This window comes from Etheostoma spectabile, chromosome 9, assembly GCF_008692095.1.
Source record: "Etheostoma spectabile isolate EspeVRDwgs_2016 chromosome 9, UIUC_Espe_1.0, whole genome shotgun sequence".
Lineage (NCBI taxonomy): Eukaryota > Metazoa > Chordata > Actinopteri > Perciformes > Percidae > Etheostoma > Etheostoma spectabile.
In genome coordinates this window covers 20,792,785-20,812,585 of record NC_045741.1, presented here as the reverse complement: position 1 = coordinate 20,812,585, position 19,801 = coordinate 20,792,785, and the positions used below count along the sequence as shown (strand labels likewise).

Here is a 19,801-nt window from a genome sequence, read left to right as displayed (position 1 = left end):
GTCGACATGATTTGGTGCCATGCAGCAGTTTCAATTCTCGCCTAAAACAAATTTCAGTTTGTTACTGTCTGAAAGTGTCTTGAATTTTTTACGTTGACTTTTAAATGTGGGGAAGATTTGTCTAGCCTACTATATTTGTATTTGTCACACGAGAGTAGGAAGTGCTGCAGTCTGTCCTCAGGTGTCTGTTGCAGCTGGTTTCCGGGCAGACTGTGTCCACTCAGTCTGTACCTGCTCAAAGTATCTCTCTCTCTCTCTCTCTCTCTCTCTCTCTCTCTCTCTCTTTCCTTTTCTCTCTCACACATTTTGTCTCTCTCTCTTACCATTTCTCTCTCTTTTCCTCTTTCTCTCACCCTCTCTTTCTCCCTCTCTCTCTTTCCCTTTTTCTCTCTCTCACATTCTGTTTCTCTCTCTCTCTCCATTTCTCTCTCTGTCTCTCTCTCTTCACACTTACTAAATCTAAAAGTAGTAAGAATAACAGAAACCAGAAGTGTGGCTTTTCATTAATGGTTGGTGGTGTATTTTGATAATGATTTTTGACAACCCCACTGATTTACATAATAGAAATGGAACGAATGGATAGCAACTTCTTTGTAGGGTTCTAAGTGCTGAACCGTATTTTTCAACAAAACTCAACTTCTTTAACTCTAACAGTGACTAAATTAGCCATGAAAGGAAAACACTTCTCCCTCAACATTTTTCTCCTGTAAGAAATGTTTTTTTCAAAATGCAATCTGGGAAATTAAGACACCACTTAATGACGTGAAGTAGACCCAGCTTGATGGAAAATCTGGGCACTTAAAGGTATAACTTGCCACAATCCATGAACTGTACAATGTCTTCACACTGCTCATCTCACACTATCCACTCTGGATGCAATTGAAATCTCTTGTTGACTACACTCACATGCACAGACAAAACCTGCTCGATCAACTTTTCTATATTGAAAACCTTTCTTAATTTCAAGGTTTAATACAACCTACATTTCTTTCTGTCAAATGAGGTTTTGCTGTTCTACTTTCTGGGGAGAAAATGTGAACATATATTGTATGCCTGTATGTGGAAAACGACAAAATACAGCCAGAAATAAAACGTGTTTTCAGACAAGTAAATTATTATTTCCCCCTCATTTAACTTACATTTAACAAGCTTTTGTTTCAGTGGATTAACCTCTTAACTACATCTACACTTTACACACACACACACACACACACACACACACACACACACACACACACACACACACACACACACACACACACACACACACCCTGTTCTGATAGAAGCTTACACAGCTCATTTTATTTCTAATTTAACTTAGCTAATCCTTTGTCCTTAGGGAAGAATCCTGGAATTAATTCATATTGATTTATTCACAGAGACACAATATACACTCTCTCTCTCTCTCTTTCTCTCTCCCCCCTCTCTCTCTCTCTCTCTCTAAAGAAATTTAACTTTTACAGTAAACAGAAATATGCAACATCAACATCTGTGTTAAACTCCTTGTTACATTAATTGACGGTAAGTTGAAGTAAGACGTTACTGGATGAAAATATGAAGACAATATTAATTAGTAAAACCCAAAGTTTTAGTAAGATTTATTTTTCATAAACCAAATAGATTTGTATTACTTATGTTAGTGTGTGTGTGTGTGTGTGTGTGTGTGTGTGTGTGTGTGTGTGTGTGTGTGTGTGTGTGTGTGTGTGTGTGTGTGTGTGTGAGAGGGAGTTACAGGAGTGTAGGTCAACTGTTCCTGGCAGCAAAGTCTTTCAACATCATTACTGATGATTACAGATTGCAATCAGTCGAGACTCAGTGAGTAAAAACAGGAACACACACAGTCAATACACACAGCCATAATTGATGGCCGTTGTCTCTCCCTCTGCCATCAATAAGTGGCCGGCAGTGCACCACAGCTGATTATAATAATGTAAGCAAAAAGGAGGAATGTGACTGAGGCAAATGCCACCAATACATATATTGTTTACTAATAAATAATGGCCGTTAATTGAAGTGGGATTCTTTTCTCAGTCTTCAAGATCATGAAAATCACAACGAGTACACAAACTTAACACAACGATAAGTGATACTGTTTTTGCAGTCTATTCCTTTTTCAATGCATTTTACAGCTATCCCAACTAACTAGAATGAGACATTACACTTTTTACCATTTATTCCATCATGATTGATTGTTATTGCGGCACTAAATGGCTAATACTAAAGCATTTGATTTTGATAAATTCAGATTTTAATTCCGATTTTTCCTTTCGATTCCGGTACTAATCAATTCTCGATTCCAATTCTTTGAGGGGTGGAGTTGAAACCGGTCACATGCCTAGTTTCCCAAAAAAAGAAGAAAGTTTTATGTTGATTAAATGGTGGTTTGCAGTTTTACGGGGCGTTTCTAATGTAAAATAAAGCCACACAAGAGCGCTGCTTACCGTGTTCCAAGGTTGCAACACAACAAGCGTGAAAACCAAAACTTGCGTAGGGCTATATTAAAATGCGGAAGAGATGTTCAGATTTGAAACCAAATCCTTTAAATGATTCCAAACAAGTCCAATGAAGAAACAATTCTCCTGGAATAGGTTTTAAGTAATTCCAGCAGGAATCGGTTCTTGGTGACCAATCCTGATAATAACACTGTTTTTATTGAAGTTTATGAGAAATGATGGTACGTTACCCTACATGTGTGGTAACTATGGTTTACACATTTGCTGTGTTGAATTTAACGCGTGTTGTCCCTGAGCACACTCTGTAGCTGCGTTCTAACACATCTCTCCATAGAGCGTGCATGTAAAGTTTAAATGAATAGTCGACAGTGGTCACAATAACCCAATTCATTTAAAATTGTAACTTTTCAATTTAAAGCAATGGTTTGAAGCAATGTTGGTTTTAATTGTTCATCTTACAGTAATTAGTATAGATTGATACCTTATGTTAAGGCATTGTTTGAATTCCGTTGTTTTATGTAGTTATTTTATACTATATAAAGTTATTATGCGAGTTGAAATTAGGGTGGTCAGTGTGTGTTGTTTCTCTTTTGGTGATGTTTTTTACATTTTACATGCACCTTTGGTGTGCATTACCGCCACCTTCTGAAATGACTAGCCAACGATCATGACTACTACTACTAAAAAATAAAAAGATTAATATACAGTATATGTATGTTTAATTAAAAAATAACCTTCTATTCTTCTAATAAGAAGAATAAGTTTTTACCCCAAAATATAAACATTTCTCTATAGTCCACATGCCCTGCATTCATTTGCAATACTAATAATTTATTTATAGATTTAATACTAATATTAAATCTGTAAATCTTTCAGAATTATCCTTTTGTGCTGGTACAGGACAATGTATAATTACATGTTCTAGGCCTATTGTTTCTAGACTATTACAGTGCTCACATACACCACATACCACATAGTTTCATATTTCCCAAATATTTTAATTTTAGTCCAGTGTGTCCAAATCTCGTTTTCAAAATCATGTTCTCTTCTTTTTTATGTCTGCTATAGTCTCTCATCTCTCCAACTTTCTTTTCAATAATGTAGAACATTCTAGCTTTACCTTCCCTGTTACAATCCTTTTGCTACTTCTTCTTAATTTTTGCTTTGATTTTACTTTAATTTCATCCTTAGGCCTACAATAGTTGACTTCCATATTTAATTTGTCAACAAGTTCATTTCCGTCCACTCCTGCTGTATGTGGGCTGGGATCAATAACCAACATTTCCACCACAGACAAATTATTACTTACATAACATTCCAATCTGGGATAATAAAAGCTACTCCGACTTTACTATCTATTTTTGAAGCCTCAGATATATTTTAACAAACATATAATAACGTTCTTCTAAATATCTGCTTATCCGAATCCTATCTCTAATTTTCTCTGGAAAGTCGCCTATCTACCCCTATCTGATCTCTGTCCCTTTAATTCAAGGGAAGGGGCAGTTCATGGGGCCGCTCTAGGCAAACATAGCTGTACGCCTGCGCACCGCACGTAGCAACACTCCGCGGCAGCAAAGAAACCGACGGATTGTTTGTGCGCATTTTTAGGACGAAAAGAGGTGAGCATAAGAGATAAAGTTTATTTCCATACTTTTATTCTATACAGAAGGTTTCGACGGGAGGTAAACGCCTGTAATATTCCGCGGAGGTCCTTTCTATCGACCTCTGTGTCAGGATATCCGACCGTTAGAATCCTATGTAGCTCGTTAAATCGCATCCGAAGCTGGAGACGCACTGATTCTACAAATCATCCCCGCTTGTCAACACACGTTAACCAGCTCTAACGTAGCTAGCTAACAGCGCTATTCATACGGACGATAATAGACCATCTGCATCCGCAATGAAGCTTAGCTGACGTTGTTTTAGCTTCCAGTAGTTGTCCTGTCTCTTATTATGTGTGTAACGGGGCAGCGGCGCTTTTGTTTGTGACATTGCCACCGCTGGTGGTCTATATCGGGAAGCTAAGTGAGCAGGATTCCCGTAACGCGTCCATGTGCAACACTGGCCAGGAGCCGCCATTGGTTTTGATCATGGTCGTGTTATATTGTTATCCATTCATTCTGTTATAATATTGTAATATTCATCCGAATGTAGCATGTTGACTAAAGCGGTGTCGATGTTTTCCCACGGCTGTGCTGTTGCATCCTTTTTAAATAAACTTTTTAAAAGGAATTTCCCTAAAGTGTAAAATGTCACATTTTAGTCTTGTAAGTCATTAGGCTATGGTTGCTTTAAATAACTGTTTACCTGAAAGACACAAAGAAATGGGTGTGGTTTTTAAAAGTGTGGTTTTTAAAAGATTGTTTTGGGGAATTATTATGTTGTTATGTGAACTGTACGGCAGGATCAAAGCTGTGCATTCATGTGTGTGTTTGATTCTCTTCAGATAAATCACCCTAAACAGACTCGTAGGAATCATGGGGAGTGGTAAGTGTGATGCCATGCTTTTACTTCACAGACAGAGAATTTCACATGAGCTTTATCAGAAACGCTTCTCAAGTTTCTTTTTTTTTTGTTCTCTGTTCCTATCGTGTGCTATTCACAATAGGAAAGAAAATAAATGTTCAATGTGTGTTTTTGAAGCTCGAGTTAGTTGTTGGAATGTGACTCTTCCGGTTTTTCTCTTGTTATAAGCACACAATATCCATTCTCTATAAGGGGGTTTCCTGCATTCAGTCTTGTGTTGATCACATCCCGAAAGTTATGAGTAATACGGACGCCATTACTTGTTAATTTGGGAGCACATCCCAGGGCATGTTGTGGCAGCTTGTGTGCAGTTTCTGTTAGAGTTTATATTCTTGTCCTGGATGTGTGAAACAGAGGAACACTCTGTCTCTCTATGTTCATTCCTCTAGTTTGTCTTATATGGCCCAGGGATGGATGCCTAAATCAAAGGAGCTTTTGTTTTTATGCAGAAATGTGGGCACTGTGCAGCGCTCAGCTTTGCTCTACTGCCTTTGTTTCAGTCCCCACCTCTCTCCCTCTTTTTTTGCTTTTTTTTGGCATCTCTATCCTCTTTTTCTCTTTCTGGTTCATTCCTCTCTCTTTCAATACACTCTCTCTATTTAAATCTTACCCGCTTTGCTTCCTACCCCATGCTGTTCTGCTTGCCGACTCCTACTTTTCTCTTTTTGTCTCTTTTCTTGCCTCTGCTTGTGATTTTGATTCATGCATTTCTTTTCTCGCACATCTCTCAATCTTACATCTTTTCCTCTTCTCTGCTCTTGTCTCTTTCTCCCCCTCCACTCCTCTGCTGTTGCTCCCTCTCAGTGTTCCTGCCGGCGGACGCGGCCCACTCGGTGCTGCACCGGCTGCGCAGGGCCAACTTCTTGCTGGAGGAGATGAAGCAGGGTAACATCCAGAGAGAGTGCCGCGAGGAGATCTGCACCTATGAGGAGGCCCGCGAGGCTTTCGAGAACGACGAGAAGACGGTGAGGCGATGAGGGACACATCAAATCAGACCTACAATCCCTCTTTCTTCTTCCTTGAAGTACAATACATACAGGAACAGAAAAGTAAAACACATGCCTGAAACACCTGCCACACATTGCATATAGCTACATGTGGGCACCCACATTAACCACAAAAATCGATAGTTTTTTAAATTCTCATTAAGTTGTTTGAGTTACCAGTTGTAATGTCTATTCAGGGATGTTAGCTCCAGCTGGCAGTCATGTATTCTGAGGTTTCCCAACCAGCCGGTGACTGGTCAGACAAAAATGTACCAAACCTAATGGGGCCATTAAACAAAAATAAACAGCAACAACACTATAAGTAAAACACATAATGTTCCACAGTGTAGTAAAAAAAACATAATTATCTTTCTGCTGTTTAATTCTCATAATTAATTCTTATCTCAGCTTGCCTGCTGGCTGGAAATCTCTGAACACAGGACTCCCAGCTGGAGCTAAACACCAAAAATCAATATTACTGCTGCTGAGTAACTTAGACCAGCCACCCTATTTAAATAAAATCCAAAAATCCTTTCAAAGTGCTATTTTGTTTGGTTCATGTATCCAGTAATGAAATCCTACGCCAAGAGTGGTAGCTTGTGGAATGTGGGTGTTTTTTTTTTTCAGGAAATGATGATTATCAGCAGGAAGAACAGCCGAGTCCATGCTAGAGAAGGAGGTGTATTTGTAAAACTATTGTGGGAGGCCAGAGAGCAAAGTTACGCAGATGGACGTGCACAATCATGTGGTCGCTTTTTGTTCAGATGTTGTTTGCTGCCTTTGTATTGCAGTAATCCAGATATAAAGTATTTATACAGTGGACACTGTGTGTACTGTGACCCAGTGTTTTGGAAACAGTTCTGTGCCATTATGTTTCCACTTAGCCTGCATGAATGTAGCTGAGTCTTATTGTAAACATAATATTTATGGTCCTGTATTGTTTTCTGTTTTCACAACATGTGTGTCTTCCTCCCGGTTGGCTGCAGAGACGGTTCTGGGATGAGTATGTGCGTGAGAGCAGTCCATCTGGAGGACTGGAGACAGTGGTTGGAGGAGTCCACTCTCTCTACTTGATCGTGCCATTGCTGGTGGTTGTGCTCATCGTTGTCGCCGTAGCCATCACTGTGTGGCGCTACCACTCCCGCAAGCGATCGCAGCGCAGCCCCAGCCTGGGACACTCGCATAACGACCACGTCCTGTCAGTGGTGTCTATGGACCATTGGGGGAGGGACTCAGAACTCAGCGTCCACAGCAGCCCAGCTTATCCAGGCTCAGAGCTCATATCAGGAAGAGGAAGTGCTGGAGAACCTCCACCATCTTATGAAGAGGCTGTGGGCCATGCAGACGTCCAAATAGAGACAGAGCCACCTCCACAGTATGAGGATATAGTCAACACTAGCTCTACTAGTGTCAGCGGTGCCCATGGGAAGTAAACCTGTCTCTCACTACTACCCCAACAAAAGCCCTAACCTACACTAAGACCATTGGATCATTTAGCAATATCACTGTTGTGCATCACCAGCCTTCCCCATTCAACACATTCAGAAAGACTATTAACTGTCTGGTCAATGGACTAATGCAATCTTTGCCTGAGCCAGCGCTGTGGAAACTTGCACTAACCTTTTCATCATTGAGGTGAAGTGAAAGCAAGAAGGATGTTGCAATACCAAAACCAACCAACCTCTGCTGATTTTCCTCAAGTTGCAGCTATGCTGTCACACTGTAGTAAATCATTTAACTCAGCGGGCATAAAAAATGTTGCACGTGGAGTAAAGAAAAGGTTTCTGATTGCCATAATGACAATTATTCAATAGGTCTATACGGGGGCTGGATCGATGCTTTATTGTAGTTTAGTGCCAATTTATGAGTCTTAAGTGGCCAGTAGCAGATATTTTGCAACACTTTTTAATACCTTTTTAAATTTTATCTCTTCGTTGTCAAAAAATAAGAATTGTGTATATTGCATACTTTTATAGTGTAATAATGTTATAAAAGCAATAGACTAATGAATATCTTTCTCCAATCACATCACATTGTGACTCATAAAATAACACACATATGAGACTAAAACAATTAAAAACAGAGGTGTGAAGTACTGCTTCGGCTTGTCCTGAACAGCTGCTGGAAGTTTGACAAGATACCAGATGTCACTGTGTTTGCTGTCTTTGAAGCCCTGAAGCTTCAACTGTTTTTCTGCACAAATAGAAAGACAGACAGACAGGCTTTATCGGCTCATCCCTAGCCTAACCTGTAAGCAAACAGTTCTGTAGTGCAATAGTAACTTGTTAGCTCTGCTTGGTTGAACCGACTCCTGAGGGAAATATCTGGGTCATCAGTTTGCTAAAAACAAAAAATGTCTTTGCCAGACATTCATTTACGTTTTGCAATTTTGTTCTGGGCAAGTAGTTGTGATTTGCTTGTCTGGGCTTGTTAACTGTAAATGATCTATGAAAATGATCACTTATTGCAGGTTTAAATAGTCAGGTTGTCAAACAAAGGCATCGGTCCAGCTTTAGTATACACTTGTGAATGTTTTTGGAATTTAAAATTCAAGATAAGACCAGCGGTTATAAAGGGGGAGCGCTGAAATGTGTTTCATGTACAGTATGTGTGCCATATGTGCTTATATTTTGGAAATGCATGCAGTTTGGTCTGTACACCTGAGCTTGGATCTGGCTATGCACTTTTTGTTGAGGGTCAGTGCTTGCTTTCCCATGTCCCTTTCTGGGTTGTTGACAGTTGCTCAGAGCCTGCTTTAACTGTGAAAATCTTCCCCTACGTTTTCCCCTAAAGCTAATCTAACCGTGTTGGCTACAGAGTCTTCTGCTGCGCCACTTTACCCAAAAGCACTCTGAGTTCTTCAAATATGTTTGCAGCTACACCTTAAATGTAAGCTGTAGAGGGATTTACACAGGGTTGTGTGACAGAAAGCAATAGAAACAGAAGCTTTGGGAAAAGAGGTATCAGAAGGGAGGTTCTGTATTTAACGACACTATGGACAGAGTTCACATTCAACATGTGTGTAATGTACCTGAATATAAATATGTATAGTCTATACGTGTGGAAGTAAGTTACATTAATATTATTTTCTACTGCATAGGAATGTAGTGAATGCATTGACACTAGTGTAACTATTATACAGTAGGCCGTGGATAAATGAAGGCCCTTTGTGTTTATGCTCAAACTGCAGTGTTTGATTAAAATCAGGATAGTCTGGTTTGACGTTTTCAGCGTCACTCTCAGACAGTACAATGTTACTGTAATACTTGGAGGGGGAAAAGTGCTCATACTCTATATGGAGTGTTTTTGCATACACTCTCAAAACCAAATATCTTCGTCTAATGTTCACGGATACTAATACATGTTACATTTCCTGTCTACACCTCACAGACTTTGAGCACTGATTATTATTATACATTTTTTGGGAGTTGACCTGTGAACCTCTGCACTTGCTATGACCTTAAACTGAGTTGTGCTAGCCATTTTGGTTAGGTCACTTGTACTCTTACTTGTTTTTTTTGTGTTTTATACAATGCCTTATCAAACAAAATGTTATATAACAAATGCAAAATAACTTGTTATAAATCATTTATATGTGCAGAAGCTTGAATTAATTTGTAATAAAAGAAAAAAGGTGCAATGTGTTTCCGTAAATTCATTTTATTATTCTTATTGTGTTCTTTGCGTTGAAACTTGAGTTTTCTTCTGTTCCATTCCCTGCTGGACTCAATCCAGGATCCACAGGGTGTCCGCAGGGGTCTTTAAAGACTGTTAAAAGTGTATGACTCAATTTAGCGACAATTAAGGATTAATAAATAAAACACTAAAAAACAAATGTTAAAAGGTAACAATTTTTATTGATGACTTTTTATAATATACCATCTCATGACTGTTTTCAACTTTGTCTTACTGGGTGGCAGGTTAGCTCAATGGTTAGAACTTACGGAGTTAGATTCCTGCCAAAAGGTTGTACACAAAAAAATGTTGTTTTGCAAACTGTCTTCAAACGTTACACACACATAAAACTTGTTTTACAAACTGTCCCCAAACGTTGCACTCAAATAGCATTTATAAATTGTCCCCGAGTACAAAACGGTCTCTGCTCTGCTCAAAACAGCCTCTCTCGAGTACGAACAATTCCACACCCCTCTGCGGCAAATTTCTGCCAAAAGTCACGTGATACATTAAGAGTAGTTCTGACTTCGTGACAACAGGGGGCGCACTCAAAACAACTGAACGCCCGTTTGGCTGAGGAGACAGACGGCATTTCACAGCTACACCATGAGCACCCCACAGGGGAGTTTCCTAACTTTCACGGTGATAAATGAATATCGACTATGTCATACTATGAGATAGGCATTTACAATTTCAGTTAAAGGCACCGCTATGTCACGGCAAGGGACCGTGTTACTTTTCAAATCAAATAACATGAAAGCTAGCCTGAATTGAACACTGCTAAAACAACTTTTGCTTAGCCCCTCTGGTTAGCTTCTCCCTTTACGTGGTATTTTAAATGAGATAAAAGCGTGGATACCCGATAAAGGCATTGTTAACAGATCTAATTCGGGTTTTATGTTGTTGTTTTTTAACAAAAAAACAACTGTCTATTGTTGTAGGCACTTGAAGCCTACGACATATTTGATTTGGCAAAGTTAACCCGGTCCCTTGCCGTGACATAGCGGTTAGGGTTAGGGTTATAACTACGACTTTGTTATTACTTTTTTGACATGCTATACTATATACTACTATATACTACTACTACTACTTTTTGATGATACTGACAATACTGAGACCTTTTTATGATTTTTCTGACATACTATACTTGACTTTTTTATAACATTCTATTACGTCTTTTTTGGAATACACTACCATGACATTTTCTATGATTTTTATTATGGCACACTATTATGACTTTTTTTCTTTTCATGACATACTATGCTATGACTTTTTATCACTTTTTTAGCATACAATATTATCATTTTGCCATGATTTATTCTGACATACTATACTTTGACTCTTTATGTCATAGTAACCTGAAATACTTATGATGGTTTATGACATACTACACTATAACTTTTGTATGACTTACTTATACTATGACTTTTGTTATAACATAAACATACAATACCTTTTATGATATACAGTATACATTAACTTTTTATGACTTTTGTACGACATATGAATATCATGACATATACACTACCGTTCAAAAGTTTGGGGTCACATTGAAATGTCCTTAGTTTTGAAGGAAAAGCACTGTACTTTTCAATGAAGATAACTTTAAACTTGTATTAACTTTTTAAGAAATACACTCTATACATTGCTAATGTGGTAAATGACTATTCTAGCAGCAAATATCTGGTTTTTGGTGCAATTCTACATAGGTGTTAGAGGCCCATTTCCAGCAACTCTCCTCTCAGTGTTTAATGGTACAATGTGTTTGCTCATTGGCTCAGAAGGCTAATTGATGATTAGAAAACCCTTGTGCAATCATGTTCACACATCTGAAAACATTTAGGTCGTTACAGAAGCTACAAACTGACCTTCCTTTGAGCAGATTGAGTTTCTGGAGCGTCACATTTGTGGGGTCAATTAAACGCTCAAAATGGCCAGAAAAAGAGAACTTTCATCTGAACTCGACAGTCTATTCTTGTCCTTAGAAATGAGGCCTTCCATGCGAGACACTGCTAAGAAATTGAAGATTTCCTACAATGGTGTGTACTACTCCCTTCAGAGGACACGCACACAACAGGCTCTAACACAGTAGAGAAGAAGTGGGAGGCTGCGTTGCACAACTAGCGAAGATAAGTACATTAGAGTCTCTAGTTTGAGAAACAGACCCTCACAGGTCCCCAACGGACATCTTCATTAAATAGTATCCGCAAAACACCAGTGTCAACATCTACAGTGAAGAGGCGGCTGCAGATTCTGGGCTTCAGGGCAGAGTGGCAAGAAAAGCCATATCTGAGACTGGCCAATAAAAGAAAAAGATTAAGATGGGCAAAAGAACCAGACATTGGACAGAGGAAGACTGAAAAAAAAGTGTTGTGGGGGATGAATCCAAGTTTGAGGTGTTTGGATCACAAAGAACGTTTGTGAGACGCAGAACAAATGAAAGATGCTGGAAGAATGCCTGACGCCATCTGTTAAGCATGGTGGAGTAATATGATGGTCTGGGTTGCTTTGGTGCTGGTAAGGTGGAGATGTGTTCAGGGTAAAAGGGATTCTGAATAAGGAAGGCATCTCCCTCAGATTGGGGGGTGTGGTCCTTGTGTGTTTTTGCAACGCCAGTTGGGTGGCTATGTTGGGTGGTGGGTTTGGCTCCATGGAGCGGGGGTGTCGCAGTGGGCGGTTTTTTATAGGGGTGTGTGATTGTTGTGGTTCGTTGTTTGGTGTTGTGTGTGGTTGGCGTTCACCGTGGTGCAGTGGGGGCAATGAGGGCGAGTATTGTTTGGTCTTCGAGATGGGGGTTATGGTCGGCGTGCGTGGTGGGGGGGAAAGGGCCGGATGTGCAAGTCGGGTGGTTGCTCGGGTCGGTAGTTTTGTCTTACGTACGGTTGTATGGTCGTGTGGGTGGTGAAGTGCGGTAGAGGGAGGGTGGACTAGCGGGGAGGGTGTGTCTGAGTGTGGCGGGTGAGGGAGGTGGGGTTCTGGCGAAATCGAAGTAAGCGATCTTTGGGTGTTTAGCGGGCGCTCAATTCCAGGTCACCAGATTGAGGCGGCTCATGGTGAGGGGCTTTGGGGGTGGTGGACACGGGGACGCGGTGGGGATGGTACATGGCATGCATTAAGTGCCCGATAATGGGCGCGGAAGGCGCGACCCCGCTAGTGGGACCGCCTCGGTAGTCCGCGCGTGGGGGCTGGGCTCGCTAGATTCGCGAGAAAAAGGGGGCATCATACCAGTAAGCGCTCATTGCCACTAAGCCCTGGTGCGATGCCTGGGAGTTGGTCTGGCCTAGCTGGAGGCAGTGACGTTAATGACAGAAAGCGGTGTGGGCTGGTCCAAAAGGTCTGTAATGTCAAGACAAGACAGTTCATTGGCTACGAACCGTGCGATGCGGTGCCGCAGGTTACTAAGCTGTTCAACGTAGGTGGTGGGAATAAGGGGACGTGTGTTGCGAAAACGGCAAAATTGTTGCATCTGTGCTATTATTGGGTGGTGTGTGATTGGTTGTGGTGGGGGGGGTCCCCGTGCCGCAACAAAGAGAGAGACCGTAAGGGGTAATGAGAAATAGCACGACACCAGGAGGTGGGTAGGTCCCATCGGAATGGAAAGATGTAACAAGAGGATGGTATAAAAGCTAGACTGTGATTTTTTTCGGGTGTTGGAAGTAGTGTGGGGCACAAGAAGTGAAATTACCAGTCAAAAGAAACAGAGCATCAACGGTCGGTGGGGTGTGTGGTAAGGGATCAATAGGGTGGGGGGCGTTAAAAGGGATGTGTGTGGTGTCCAACGGCTTGTTGTGGGGCAAGACCCCTGTGCCAGATGAATCCAGAGGGGGGGGGGGGGCGGGAAGTGCCATTCTCCACTAGAGACGCAGGACCACACCACGTATTAGTTTTTAAACTGCGTACGGGGGGCAAGCGAAACCAGAATACTGATACCCAAAGTTGACATGACCTACAACAGATGGGCTGTCAAGTGGGAATGATTAGTGGCGTAGTGATCTTTGTCAAAAAACCCTTGTTTTGGAGCAGAGACAACAAAACGAAACCATTTATTGCATTAGGAATTACAACACGGGGGCACATACAGCACTAAGCTGAGTCGTTGTGGGAGAGCGATATCTACAATTGGCGCCCTACCTCAAAAAAAAAACAACTACACTATTTTCCCTTTCAGTCTTGTAATAAAGCGGCAAGTAGGTGAATAGAGCGTCAAGTAGAGCAACGAACTAAGCCAGGCATAGAGAAAAACACAGCAGGTTGTTTGCGAAACACCTCTTAAAAAGAGCCATTTTCAAAAAATGGGCATGCAGACACTGTGGCCACCATAGTAATGCAACTAATGTGATAATGTTAAGGCTGATTAGACAAGCAAAGCAACAATCCAAATCGCAGATATAATAACTTTTCAGACACAGCAATGCAATCATTTGGTTATTTTTGTAACACAGTGTTAACTCAGCTGGGGGACCGATCTCACGAGATGGATAGGACGCAGTTTTACATACACAGATCTGTTCCATCTGAGGACTATTGTCCATATTGACATGTGAACCTGTGAATACTGTGGTGGTCACACCCATTCCTTGGGGTTTCGTAACACCTCCAGCATCTCAGCTTCATGGTACCTTTGGCAGGCTCATGCATGTACTCCCCCACCTGAGGATGAGAGGGTGAGTTTGTTACACAGCACACAGACACATCTTTTCTGTCTATAAGCAGAGCTAGCAGTACTTCAACCAGTGTGATCTTACCTGGCGTATGAGGGGGAGGGAACTGAGAATGCTCTCAATTCTGGAGCCAGGCGTGGCCAAGCCAAACTTCACTCCCCTGTCATACACCAGGTTGAACTCAACATATCTACAAAAACACACAAAACCTACTGTAGACACCTAGCTTCATGTGGTTTATGATTCTTAGAGGGACACTACTAAAACATGTCCCCTTAATCCAAAACATGCAAACCAAGAATGTGTAAAGGAATTCAATTGTTCAAAACTTTTCATAATCATTTTGCATTTCATTAATGGTATCAAAATGTCTTTTATTTTAGCTTACACAAAATAAAGAAAACTAAATGTTAACTGTGATGGATCATCATTATATACAACTTGTAGTTGATGAATTCATAGTTGAATTGGTTGACTTTAAGGATCCACCCACCATTTGTTGAAATAGGGCTTATCATGGTCTCCCCTAGCTGTAGATAGGTGGGCCAGTGTATTTTTTGTCTCGGCGCATGCATTGTTAAATTCGCCGCTAGTTAGCTTAGCGTAGTAAATGGAAACCTATGTTGCCAGTTAGCATGTTGTGAGTAAGATGAGCCAACAAAAAAACACACCTAATTACTCCTTGTGGTCTGCATAATCACAAGTACAAATACCAATGCTATTAAGACAGATGATCTCCTAGGCAGATATTGACTTAGGACAGTGCTTCGGCCGTGCTTCCACCCATATAGTCCCAAATCAATATCTACCTAGAGATAGGTCTAGTCTTAATCTGCATAGCTATTTGTAACCTTTGTAAAACAAAGGCCCAAGACGTAAGTGTTTTTTGTTTTTTGACTCACAACAGCTAACGGCAACATAGGATTCCATTCACTACTCTAGCAACTAGCAAAGGTACTGCCGTTGTTACACCACTAAACAATGTATGCACTGAGACAAAAATGTATGGCCCACCTATCGACAGTTTAGGGAGTATACCGTGATAAGCCCTATTTCAAAAAACCAGTTCGTGTTCCTTTAAGGGGGTAACAACATGTATGGGGAATCAATTTGGCCTTTACTTAATGGATCAAGGTTAGTTTGTTCAGTAGAACTAGTTGAAAAGTCTTGAGTCTTGAACTAAAACGGCCAATGTACTCACCTTCCCGTCGTACCTGCTGCCAGCCTTTGTCTCATCAGTAAAGAAGTCGTTGAGGTGTTTGTATACAATGGGCAGGTAACAGGTTACCACGGTGCGGGCACAGCTCTGACGAAGTTGAAATGCCTCCTCTTGACTCGGAGAGTCCAGGTCATCGAAGAAGATCCCTCCTATACCCCGAGTCTCTCCTCTATGCCGGATGTGAGTATCGGTCCCACCTAGAAATACATACCCAATACATTAATCAATAGCGTTTGCATTTTTTTAACCTGGGATATTAAACTTTAAGAAACATATTGGCATAGCCCAGATCTACAGAATATTTTAAGACAGAGGTTTGAAAGGATTATTATATTATATAATTATATATATTATTATATACACACAACACACACACACACCACACACACCACACATACATACATACATACACACACACTATATATATATATGTGTGTATTATGGGGCGCCGTTTGTAAGCGGCTCGTCTGAAAATAACAGCAACATTTTGTCACATTTAGCTTAAAAAATGTTTAAATAACTGGTATGAAATTTTGAGGGTCACTTTCTTGCACATTTACACAATATTTTGTCACCTTGGAAATATTTTAAATAGTTAAATCCAATATTAAATGTTACACCTAATGTTAAATCTATATGCTAATCTAAATCTAATGTATAAATCTAATGTTAAATTCTAATCTAATGTTAATCTAAATCTAATCTAAATTTAAATCTAAATATTAAATCAAATCTAAAGTTAAATCTAATCTAAAGTTAAATCTAATATTAACTCTAAATCTAAATGTTAAATCAAATCTAAATCTACATGTTAAATCTAATATAAATCTAATCTAAATGTTAAATCTAAATCTAAATGTAATCAATCAAATCTAAATGTTAAATCTAATTGTTTCGGGTGAAACAAATATTTAGCTAATATGCAAATTAATGTCGGTAACCGGAAGTAACCAATAAAGCTCGAGGAGGTCAGTGTAGTTTATAGTGTCAAAACGAATATAAATCCTCCCTCGGGAGATATGGACTCTTGAACTTGGATAACCGTGAAAATAACTACCTAAAATATAACACAGTTGGGGAAAACTGTATTGAAGAGTACTTTGAGTTTTTAGTGTCACTTTTATGAATGGTGTGGATTAAAGCCACTATAGCCACCACGGGGGGGCTCACTTTGACTGGTCTTGTCACTTTCGCTTGCATTAAGGTCCAGCAGAGCTATCCCCGCCCCCGACAAGGCACGGCACTGTTGGCCATGGTCACTCTGCGTAATGTCTAACGAATCAGCGTTAGCCGAGAACATCGGCAGAGCCGTCCTGGTGGCTGAACAAACTTATTCAACAGCGACACGACAGCCTCAGGCCACCGCAGGCCACCCGTTAAGCATGTTTTCACAATCACGAGCTAGCAACCCTGTTGTCAAGGCTAACTTAACTAAACTAGCTAACGGTAGCTAGCCAGTGAGATTTGCTACTACCTTGCACAAAGACAATGCTAGCTCCGTGATTTGAAAACATGCTTACCGAGGTGGCCTGCGGTGGCCCTGAGGCTGTCGCTTTGCTGTTTAATAAGTTGTACAGCCACCAGGACGGCTCTGCCGATGTTCTCGGCTAACGCTGATTCGTTGGCATTTCGCAGTGTCTTGTCGTGTCTTGTCGGGGGCGGGCGGGGATAGGCTCTTGCTGACGTTAATGCAAGCGAACGTGACAGACCAGTCAAAGTGACGCCCCCCCGTGGCTGGCTGTGGCTATATTCCCACACCATTCATAAAAGTGACACTAAAACTCAAGTACTCTTCAAATACAGTTTTCCCCAACTGTGTTTATTATTTTAGGTAGTTATTTTCACGGTTATCTTTCAAGAGTCCATATCTCCCGATGAGAGGATTTTTATTCGTTATTTGACACATAAACATACACTGACCTCCTCAGCTTTTTTTGGTACTTCCGGTTACCGACATTAATTTGCATATTAGCTAAATATTTAGTTTCACCCGAAACATTTAGATTTAACATTTAGATTTAGATTTAGATTTAACATTAGATTTAGATTTAACTTTTAGATTTAGATTTAATATTAGATTTAACATTTAGATTTAATTTAATTACATTTAGATTTGATTTAACATTAGATTTAGATTTAATATTATAAGATTTAACATTTAGATTTATATTTATTTAGATTTAGTTTTATTTATATTTAACATTTAGATTTAGTATTTAGATTTACTTTTAGTTTTAGATTTAAATTTAGATTTAACATTTTAGTTTAGATTTAAATTTAACATTATTGATTTAACATTTAGATTTAGCATATGAGTTAACATTTAACATTTAGGTAACATTTAATATTTGGATTTAACTATTAAAATATTTCCAAGTTGACAAATATTGTTGTAAATGTGCAAGAAAGTGACCCTCAAATTCATACCGTTATTTAACATTATTTAAAGCAAATGTGACAAATGTTGCTGTTATTTCAGCACGAGCTGCTTACAAACGCGCCCCATATTATATATATATACAACACATATATATATTTGTATATATATTATATATATATATTAAATATATAAATTATATAGATAAATATATCTATATATCAACACACACACATACATACTACACATACACACATATATATATAAATAATATATTATAGGTGGCAGTTTTTAAATATTCAAATGAGACTTAAATGTCTCTCATTTTTGCTCAGCCCATACTAACCGCTATTGTCTCTAGCTTTATTTCTAATAGACAGATATGATATCAATTCTATCTAACTCTTGGCAGAAAGCAAATAAATATATTTCTCAAATGCCTAATATTCCTTTTAGATTTAAATTCAAATTAAGTTGAACAATGTACTTATTACAAGCACCATTAGCTAAACCACACCTTTCCCCCAATGGTCATCACTGGCTTACGTCAGGGCTCAACGGTTTTTTCTGCAACTGAAGATTTCAGCAGAGCCATTTTTCTATCATCTCCACATTGAGGATACGCCCATTGCAATCTACATACACAAATCAACCTACACTGTGTATGTTCTGGTTATACAAATTTGGAGTTTCACAAATTTAGGATAACTTGTGTCAAACTGTACCATTTCTTAAGTCGGGAAGTACTGCGGGTGTGCTTGTGTCACAGGCCTCCTTCAGTGTTGGTGGAAGTGAAATGCATTCTTTATTAATATAAACTGGAGTCGGTCTGTGCCGCCACCAAACCACCACTGCTTGGTGCCTACCACACACCACAAACACACACACACACACACACACACACACACAACACACCACACACACACACACACACCACACACACACCACACACACACCACACACACACCACACACACACACCACACCACACACACACACACAGACGTTCTCTATAACGGTCATTCTTTCATTCATACTCTCATTATCATTCACTCCTCCTCGTTGTCAGTGACACAAGACACAGCTGCTGACGTCAAGACTGACACTCCCATCTTCCTCTTCGATCTCAAGTATCTGTAGTTGAAGTGAACTGTGGGATGTGGGGGTTCTTGGGGTGGATAACGAGCTTACACCCATGGCACAAAATGGCAGCTTACCTGAGAAAAAACGGAGCATGAATACATAAATACTGTATCCATCACATATTACTCTGATGTAGATTACCACCCTCTTGAAGAGCTATATAAGTTTAAGTGTGCATACAAAAATCACTTACCAAACTTCCATCTTTCCCTTTGAGGACTTTCCTCTGCTCCTCATCTGTCTGGCAGCCTCCTCGGTCAGGTGTTCCGACACCACTGATACATTACCCCCTGCCTTCTCAAACCCTTTCCATCTTGCATCACACAGCTGATTCCTCCGCCACCTGAACATACATGGTCAATAATGGAATACACTGTAGAGATGCCAGTTAGGTTGTTTCCTGGCAGATTAGACTTTTTGCCAGTTTATGCCCGTTTCTTGCATGCATCTCTGACCATGTTGCTTTCAGTACAAACATATGCAGCAGGCTGAAACTCAAATACCCCAAGAGCCTCATAACACCTTAAGCATTATGGCCACGATGCAACGGACTGTTCTGCAGCTGCTCCACACTGAGCTCTGCATTTCAGTCTCATAACCATATCAGGAGGCCTCCCTCACCTTCATTCCTCTGCCACCGGTCCACCTTGACTTCCCACCGTCCCATCCTCCAGGGCGTTGCAAAAGGCAGCCTGCGTCCCTCATGATCAACATCTCCATCTCGTACGCATCTCCCCTTTCCTCCTCCTGCAGCCAACC

General features: G+C 40.1%; 1 protein-coding gene and 1 pseudogene across 1 annotated transcript; one reads left to right on the top strand and one right to left on the bottom strand.

The window, feature by feature from the left end:
- The first annotated feature begins 3,968 nt into the window (after window positions 1-3,968).
- prrg1 (proline rich Gla (G-carboxyglutamic acid) 1) lies at window positions 3,969-9,608 on the top strand. Its single transcript, XM_032525246.1, has 4 exons — window positions 3,969-4,075; window positions 4,903-4,943; window positions 5,787-5,947; window positions 6,955-9,608. The coding sequence occupies exons 2-4, from the start codon at window positions 4,934-4,936 to the stop codon at window positions 7,399-7,401; spliced, it is 618 nt and encodes a 205-aa protein (XP_032381137.1). The 5' UTR covers window positions 3,969-4,075; window positions 4,903-4,933; the 3' UTR covers window positions 7,402-9,608.
- Window positions 9,609-14,173: 4,565 nt separating this feature from the next.
- Window positions 14,174-19,801, bottom strand: part of LOC116695780 (oxygen-dependent coproporphyrinogen-III oxidase, mitochondrial-like) — a 5,676-nt pseudogene continuing 48 nt past the window's right edge.